The sequence below is a fragment of the Acartia tonsa genome, chromosome 15, assembly GCF_053477335.1.
Source record: "Acartia tonsa isolate MP-2025a chromosome 15, ASM5347733v1, whole genome shotgun sequence".
In the NCBI taxonomy this organism is placed as follows: Eukaryota; Metazoa; Arthropoda; class Copepoda; order Calanoida; family Acartiidae; genus Acartia; species Acartia tonsa.
In genome coordinates, this window is record NC_137274.1 from 1,383,797 (window position 1) to 1,393,530 (window position 9,734).

The window sequence follows — 9,734 nt, forward strand, 5'->3', positions numbered from 1 at the left end:
CTTTCTCTTTCTCTCTTTCTAATGTCCTTTAAATTGCCCCCATCTCCCTCTCTCTCTCTCTCTCTCTTTCTCCCTCTCTCTTTATCTCTCTTTCTCTCTCTTATCTATCTCTCTTTCTCTTTCTCTAATGTCCTTTAAATTGCCCCCATCTCCCTCCTTCTCTCTCTCTCTTTCTCCCTCTCTCTTTATCTCTCTTTCTCCCTCTTTTTCTCTATCTATCTTTCTCTCTTAGTTTGAAGTCCTTAAATTCGCCCATTCCCCCTCTCTACAAAACCTTTCTTCTTTCTTCTCTCTATTTTTCTTTATCGAATCCCTCTTTCTTTCTTTCTCTCTCTCTTGTCCATAAACTGTCCTTTCTTTGTTTCTCCCTATCTCTCTCTCCCCCTTACTCTCATATGTTTATATATCAACCTTTCTCTCTCCTTCTCTCTCTCTCTCTCTCTCTCTCTCTCTCTCTCTTTATCAAGTCCTTTTTCTCTCTCCCTCCCTTTTTCGATTCCTTTATATTTCTTTCTCTCTCTCTCTAATGTCCTTAAATTTGCCCCATCTCTCTCCCTATATCTTCCTTTCCCCCTTTATATTTTTTTTTCTCTCTCTCTGTCCTTCAATTAGCCCCTTCTTTCAATTTTCTCTCTCTCTATCTCTCTTTATCTATCTTTCTCCCTCTCACTCTCTCTCTAATGTCCTTAAATTTGCCCCATCTCTCTCTCTCTCTGTTAAACCCTTTCTTTCTCTATTTTTCTTTCTCTCATGTTTAAATTCTCATATCTCTTTCTCTCTCTCTCTCTCTTTATCTTTCTCTCTCTCTCTCTATCATCTCCCTTTCTCTGTCTCTCTCTCTCCCTCTCTCTCTCTATCTCTCTCTCTCTCTCTTTATCATCTCCCTTTCTCTGTTTTAAAATTGTTCCCAGCTCTCTGTAAAACCCTTTCTTTCTTTAATAAACCCTTCTTTCTCTCTCTCTATCTATCTATCCATCTTTCGAACCCCTCTCTCTCTCTCTCTCCTCTCCCCCCCCCTTTCGTCTCTCTCTCTCTCTCTCTCAAATGTCCTTAAAAATTCCCCTATCTCTCTCTCTCTTTCTCCCTCCCTTGCCCCCCTCGTAAAAAGCGTACGAGAGCGCAACACATAGAAATGCGTACAAGTAAATATGAGCGCAACACACACAACAAAATGCGTACAAGTATATATGAGAGCGTTAGTTGAATACTCGACGCACTCTAGTCCCATACATCAGACAAACATGAAGGTACACAATTATAACAATTTTACACACATTCGTAGATAAATATTTTAGCTATATTGATTAATAAATAAATAGATATATAATTAGTGTGATAGATAGATAGTTAGTTAGATAGATAGATAGACAGAGAAATTTATATTTAGTTGGATAGATAGATAGATTTAAAGATAGATATTAGATAGACAGGAAATTTATAGTTAGTAAGATAGATAGTAAGATATATATAGTTAGATAGTTAATTAGATAGGTAGATAGAAAGATAGTTAATTAGATATTTAGATAGATAGATATATAGACAGTTAGACACATAGATTCTATATAGATAGATAGATTATTTGTAAGATAAATATATAGACAGGAAGCTAAAGCCATATTGATTTATATATAGATAAACAGACAGATTTATAGCTAGTTAAATAGATAGATAGTTAATAAGATAGGTAGATAAATAGATAGATGGATAGTTTCGTTGATAAATAGATTTACATAAAAATATATTTTTTCATTGTAGAAAATCCTTACAATAAAGTAACTGGATGTCTGTTTGTACCAAAGGATCACACTTACCGCTGAACCGATCGGGTTCTCTTTAACAGGGTAGCTTTTCATAGGTCTGAGGAAGGTTTTAACTATTTTGGGGGAGGGTACCACCACCCTCCCAAGAGAAAACACAAAAAATCTATTTTTCTTTAATATTATCGCTTATGCGCACAGACTTGAACGCAACATAGACAAATTATTTCTCATAGTGCCACTAGAGGCCTCTAGGGGGCGTAGACGCTAGTTAAATATATAGTGATATTAATGATAGACAAATAGATAGTTTTAAAGAAAGATAGGCTTAAAATAGATATATAGACAATTACACAGCCATTTCGTTAATAGACAGACAGATAATGTTAGATAGATAGACTGTTAGATTGTGTTATTGACTGCTAGATTGACAAAAAACAGATTTTATTTTAGATAACTCTACTCTACAATAAAATTTCTTAGCTGCTATAAAAGATAGAAGTCTGATTTTTTGTATGTAAATTCCCTTACCCAAGATGCTTATTTAAGCATTTAATAACATTAGCAGTCAGACTGCTAAATGACTGCTTTCCGACCGATTTTATTATTTTTATAATTTTTAGGTTTTATTTTGCTTGGCCGCCCTGGTAGCTGCTGCCTCTGCCATGCCCAGATATGTTGTAATCCCTCTAGAGGACCTTCCCTATTTACCTCAAGGTAAATAGACAGACAGACGGACAAACTTTTAGCTTTAAGTAAAAATGCATTTTGCACATTTTCTACCCCTTTAATGTTGTATAGGGATAAGTATACTGGAAATATACCATTATAAAAAATCACACAACCTTTTCACCAATACATTTAAGTATTGTAAAGGGATAAGTATAATAGAAATATACCATATTAAAAAAACACGCAACCTTTCTATTAATTTAATAATTGTATAGGGATACATCTACTGGAAATATAACATTATAAAAAATCACGCAACCTTTCTACCATTTGATAATTGTATAGGGATAAATGTACTGAAAGTATACCATCAAAAAAAATCACGCAACCTTTCTACCATTTAATAATTTTATAGGGATAAATGTACTGGAAATATAACATTATAAAAAATCACGCAACCTTTCTACCATTTAATAATTTTATAGGGATACATGTACTGAAAATATAACATAAAAAAAAATCACGCAACCTTTCTACTAATTGTATAAGGATAAATATTCTGAAAATATAACATCAAAAATAATCACGCAACCTTTTCAGGCTTACCCGTTGTATATGAGCCCGGACTATCACGTATGGCCAGACAACTAGCACAGGATGACGTGGGATTCGAGGGAAACTATGATGAGCCCGCTCAGGCTGGAAGGTAAATTTATCCGATTAATATCCGGTGGATTAGAACCGGTTTTCAGCTACACTTTCCGTATATTATCCGCGGAAAGCTGTCTATAATACTATGATATTAATAACTTGGTTTTCCAGTATGGTTTCGAAACCAATTAACACCCGCAGGAATAGAACCGGTTCTCAGCCACACTAAAAAATCATGTATCGTATCATATTATATCCAGTTTTCTACGAATATAAAAATGTACAGTGATGATACACAAAATTATTCCTTCTGAGGATTAAATTTAGTGGTTGAAACGTTTAAACACTCACCCAAGTAAACTATAAAATACCCAAAGTACACTAAAGTACCCAAACTATCATTATTTTTTGTTTCAGCAATGCATACGCCGCCCCCCACGGCGCCGGTGCTGACCACGTCGACTATGGAGCCTACACCGGCGGTTATGGCGCTTTCGGCTGGTACACAGACCACCCAGTTGCCATTGGTACCGGACATTAAGCGAGTGGTGGAAACGTTGGAACACACACGACTTGATAAACCATAGGCCAAAATTTGTAGGAAAAATTTTCAAAAAAATTTGTCAAAATTTTAATAGTTATTTCTCGCATCGTATTATAAACAGCTTTCCGCGGATATAAAATTGTACAATTATAAGGGCCAAAAAATCTTATGATTGTACATTTTTAAATTCATAGAAAACTGGATATAACACGAAGCTAGACATAATTTTTCAGTTTGGCTGAGTACCGGTTCTAATCCACCGGATATTAATCGGTTTCGAAGCCATACGGCAAAAAAGTTCAAAAATCTAAATCTAATAAAATGAATGTCAATTAGAAGAATCTCAAAATTGAAAAAAAAACTTGTTATAAAACTGGTCTAAAATGATTACAAAAATATCATTTTTACAATAAAATAAAAAACTTAAAAGACCAAAAAATAAAGTACAAAAATTGTTATTGTTTTCTGTTATTGCTTTGTTGTTAATAAAATATATAAAAAATATGTTTCATTTTTTTGCTACTCGACTTACCTTCCATTTTAAAGGGATAAGACAATGGCCGATAAATTGATTTACATCCCCAATGATTATACACAAATCACCTCTTTTGTAGATTAGAATTAGTGGTTAAAACGATTGAACACTCAACCAATTAAATTTCACAAAGTCTCCAAAATTGTTAAACAAACCATTGAGAAAACGTTAATATAAATCTAGTGTAATAAAAAGTTCAATGTCCCCTATCTCTCTGACTCTACAACTAACCCTTCGATTGCACGACCTTTCTCTGAGAAGTCCTAACTGTGCGTGCATTGTAATGCGTTCCGCCTGTTCATGGGCCAAAGCATTCCCCCCTACTCTAACTGACATAGCAGCAGTAGGAACCATGTTTAACTTCACTAGTTATGACGCCGTGTCGGGGCAAGATTCGAACCCTATCACCTCCCCGAAGACGTGATAAGCCAAGGTCGCGGGTTTGCCAAGACCATAAGGAAAAAGGATAAGAGGATGAATACTCACCCCTTTTTCATGGTAAAATACTACTTCCCCATCCCTAAATTTAGAAGCAGACGAAAATCAAAAACCGCCCAGGGCTTTTTGTAAGTCAATCATAAATAATAATGTGAATAAAAAGAAAAGCGATATTTAGCAAACAGCCGTGGGCGGTCAGAATCAGCTGAATGTTCATTATGAAAAAAATTTCCCCCTTTTAAGAAATAGAAGGATTCATCTTTCATGAACAAATTTTTTTAAATAAAAATAAAATTCTATGTAATTTTTAATTAAAACATTAAAACGAAAATATCTAATCTAATATTCTTGCCTTAAATATGGAAATAGTAAATAGTAAAAAAATATTTTTTTTAATAATTTTTAATCCTCCCATTTGAAAAGTAGTGGAATAGCAATAAATTTTAGCGCGGCAATAGCGCTGAGTAGGCCTCTAGGCCCACTGCCTATTTTCGTCTTCTAGTTGCTTCGATTCCTCTCTTTTATTTTTTTCTCTATGGCCAAGACAAAGACCGATAAATTGTTGTACATTCCCAAAGATGACACACAAAATCACCCCTTCTTTAGCTTTAAATTAGAGGTTAAAACGTGTGAACACTCAACTTGATAAACCAACCAATCGAAATTCAGAAAAAGTCCCCAAAAATGTTAAGTAAACAAATAAGAAAACGTTATTATAAAACTTTGGGGACTAGTGAAATAAACAGCCCATTGTCCCCTCTCTCTCTCTGTAAGTAATGAAAAAATCTCCAATATGTTTCAATTTTGGAGTAATGATTCCTATGACAATTAAGAAAACGCAGCAACTACTATATTTTCAAGAAAGTCTGTTTGTCCATTTTAAAAATGTATAGTATATTAAAAATATATAGTAGTAAGCTTTTTTGTCTGTAGCGAAGGATCTCGCTAACCGCTGCACTGATATAGTCCTCCTTTATATGCGAGCTTCCAGGGAAGGTTTTAAACTATTTTGGGGGAGGTTATCTCCACCCTCCCAATAAAAAACTACACCATCACTCAAAAAAAAAAATTAAAAACATTTTCTACTCTTATTTTTAAAATTCTAATTTAAAATGGTGGCCCCTAGAGGCCTCTAGGGGGGCGTAGGCGATAGTCTATAATACAAAGTAGAACGATGTCTGTCTGTTTGTAGGTAACAAAGGATCTCGTTAACCACTGAACCGATCTGGTTCTCCTTTTCATAGGTCCCGGGAAGGTTTATAACTATTTTGGGGGAGGGTAACCCCACCCTAAAATCTAAATTTTAAAAATATTTTTGCTTTTTCGTGGAGACTTGAACGCAACATAGACATAACATAGAACCACAAACATTGAAGGTACCACTAGAGGCCTCTAGGGGCGTAGTTGTTAATCCTAATATAAAAGCAACAGGACGTATTTCTAAGGTTCTCCCTAACCGCTGAACCAATATGATTCTCTTATAAAAAAAAATATGACCCCCCCCCCCCCAACTAAAAAAAATTCTCTTTGAAAAGTGTTTCTACACCATCCTCTCCCCTTCAGAGGTCTCTAGGGGCATAAATAATATCTATAAATACAGGATGACAACATCCGTGTAAGCAAACGGTAGAACAAATGAACATTAACACTTGTAGAGTGTCAGAACTGAATAAGTAGAATATAAATGTATATGTCTAAACAAAATTTTAGGTAAATTTGTTGAAAAGCTGTGTGAACCACTGATTCTTATATGTCCAAGAAAGATTTCTTAATATTTTTGGGAGAGGGTATCTTGATTTAAGTGTCGTTTGTCACTTTATATTATTTCGTACTGGCTAGCCACAGATAATGGATAGATAGAAAGATGGATAGATAGATGAATAGACAAAAATATAGAAAGAAAATGGATTGATATAGAAAGATAGATAATAAAAAGAAGTGAGAAAAATAACAAACAGAATATAAATGTATATGTCTAAACAAAATTGTAGGTAAATTTATTGCAAAACTGCAATACAGAATACTGTTTAAAAACGTACTTACATTTTTAGGATTTAATTACATAAATGCTTTGCTCATAATATTATACCTTGTTGTCCTGGGAATCTTTATACAAAAATAGGCAAAACGTAGTTGTCAAAAAAAAATCACTGTGTTTTAAATGGACGTTCAGACTTTCTGGTATCGATTATAGATTTGCTGCGTTTTCTAGATAGTATAAGAATCATAATCGTAATTTGAAATCAATAGGACAATTCTAACATGTCTAAAAGAACTAAAACTATTATAGGAAAGATTCGCTTATAAAAACACTTTTAATCCGAATTTCGTTATGAAACTTGGTGGGTCTTTTTTCTAAATTGAACAAAAAGTTGATAAAGTTGAGCAGCCAGCCGTTACTTTTAAAGCTGTTCAATTTGGAGAAAATAGACCTACCCAAAAATAACGTATAACCAACAAGCAAAATAAATCTAAAATGATATTTGAGGGGCAAATGGGGAGATCGTCAATTCTACTTTGTGTAGCTGAAAAACACATATACAGAGTGACCACTCAAAAATTACAAATATATAGTACATAAAAATTTTCATATAGTACCATATAGTACACCAAATTTTAACTAATATAGTACCATATAGTACCAAAATTTTAACTAATAAATGTAGTAATACCATATAGTACCAAATATCCTTAAACTAAAGTAACAGGATGTTTGTCTGTTTGTTTGTCTGTGTGTTTGTACTGAAGGATCTCGCTAACCGCTGAACTGATCGGGTTCTCCTTAACAGGGTAGCTTCCCATAGGTCCCGGGAAGGTTTATAACTATTTTCTTGGGGGGTGGGAAACCCCCCAACCCCCCAAAAAATTAAAAATACCCCCCCAAAAAAAAAAAATTTTTACACCCCCCAAAAATATTTTTAAAAAATTTTTCTTTTAAAATATAAAAAAAGAAATTGGGTTATCAAATTCGACTCCCCCATCCTCAAGTGCCCCTAGAGGCCTCTAGGGGCGTAGCCACTAGTTAGAAAAATAGTACCTATGTATCTTATTAAATATTAAATAAAGTAGTAAGGGTTTTATGTCTGATGCTTAAGATCTCATTATCTACTGAACCAATTGGGTTACAAATTTTAGGTAAGCTTCACTGAGGTCGTATGATGGTTTTAGGCTATTTAATTTTCAGAATTATGTCCTGAGATGTCCTAGATGCATATTAATGCAAATGTCTATACAAAATTATAAGTAAATTTGTTGCAAAACTGATTATCTCATTTTTTTGTCAAAAAGGAAAAAAAACAGCATGTTTTAAATGGACGCAGACTTTCTGGTAACGATTATAGAGTTGCTGTTCTTTCAATTTAATTACCTAACTGTTAAAGAAATCATCATGCAAAGTTTGAAATCTATAGGACAATTATAACCTGTTTTAAATTAACGAAAAAAGCTAACTGTGACGGACGGACGGACTGACCCTAATTATAAAAAATCTTTGCTTTTAAAAAGGTGATAGAGATGATGAGGGAGCATTAAACATTTTTTTTTTAATTGGTGGAAGAACCGAACACTTTTTTTCAAAAAAGTCCTAAAAATGGACATTTTTTCCGTAATTAAAGATGTCGCACATAATGGCATTAATTCAAATTTACAGTGAGGATCTAAACCTATACATTTTATCGACTCAGAATTACCAATTTTTTTTATAATTCAATGGACGTGCTGTTCCAACCAATTCCTTTTATGATAAAAGACCATTGATACCCCAAAAAAAGTGTTCTGGTAGCTTTTCTCAGCAATATGTCAGTTTTGATTTTCATAAAAAGGGGAGGTTCCCTCTGGAGAAGAAATTGTTTTCTTCTTTCAAATTATGACTTTATTTACCTTCCTGAAGAGATTAAGAATCAAAAAACGGTTTATAAAAATATTGACCATTAAAAAGTTATCCTTAAATAACTGTCAAAATCACCTGAATTTGCTAAAACGTCCAAAATTGTCAGTCTTTTGAGGATAGTCCTTGCTATGATCAAAATCTTTAAAAATCGTTTTTTTTTTAAAATTCTTTAATCTATTCTTCAAAGCGAATTTAGGAAGTTATATAAAACCATAGTTTTTTTCATGAAAATCGAAATTGACATATTGCTGAAAAAAAACTACCAGAACACTTTTTTTGATGTCAATTGTCATAAAAGAAATGGGTTAAAATAATGCACCAAATTTTTTTTATATAAATGTGGATGAATTTTTATCCTGAGTAGATGAATTTTAATGTCAAAGAAAGAATAAATAATAATCATAACAAATATATATAAAAAAAACAGGTGTAATAAATACTATTTCTACAAATTTTATTTTGTATTTTAATATTGTAACAAACAATATTATCATACTTATTAATTTTTAAAAAAATATTTAAAAATTTTCATATAGTACCAAAATTTCAACTCATATAGTACATATAGTACCTAATTTGTAATATAGTACCATATAGTACAAAAATTTGACTATATAGTACATATAGTACACAGTGGTCACCCTGCATATAGGTTCCGTGATTTTTTCCCGAATTAATTTCGTTATTGGCAGTGGTGTAGAGCCATTTAATTTTGTTGCGGCATTGGTATTACTGAATTAAAGTAAGTAACTTTTAATCTTTGAACTTTTTTTTGTAAAAATCTTTTAAAATTATTAAATATTTATTAAAGATAAAAAATCTGGGTCATGTTAAGGAAACGAAGTTGCGAGTTTCGTCGTATTTTCACAGTAGCTTTTTAAAGGTTATTTAAGGTTAGGTGTTTGCCCTAGGGTGAGGCATTTGGCTCGGCACGGTTAGAGCCCCCCGCAAGGGCTAGAAATAGGAGAAAAGCTACTGTTAAAGTATGACGAAACACACAACTTCGTTTCCTTAACTTTTTTCATTTTTAGTGAATTAATAAGTAGCCTAACTATACATCTTATAAATTTTTATTTAACACATTTTTACAATTTAAAAAAAATTTATATACAATTTTACAAAATATTTAGGGAAAAAACAACAATGAATTAATCGGGTATAGTCCCTTTCGTGGCAACGCACCTTAAGGGGCGATTCTTCGTATTTTTAACAGTAGCTTTTCTATTTCTAGCACCTGCGGGGCCAATT

General features: G+C 32.9%; 2 protein-coding genes across 2 annotated transcripts in view; one reads left to right on the forward strand and one right to left on the reverse strand.

Annotated features, from left to right (window-relative positions):
• The window catches only part of LOC145306827 (sugar transporter SWEET1-like), a 177,966-nt gene that overhangs the window by 105,125 nt on the left and 63,107 nt on the right, over nt 1-9,734 (reverse strand). The window lies entirely within an intron of this gene.
• Nucleotides 1,120-4,128, forward strand: LOC145307657 (uncharacterized). Its single transcript, XM_080150145.1, has 4 exons — nt 1,120-1,247; nt 2,381-2,474; nt 3,030-3,135; nt 3,498-4,128. The coding sequence occupies exons 1-4, from the start codon at nt 1,149-1,151 to the stop codon at nt 3,619-3,621; spliced, it is 423 nt and encodes a 140-aa protein (XP_080006271.1). The 5' UTR covers nt 1,120-1,148; the 3' UTR covers nt 3,622-4,128.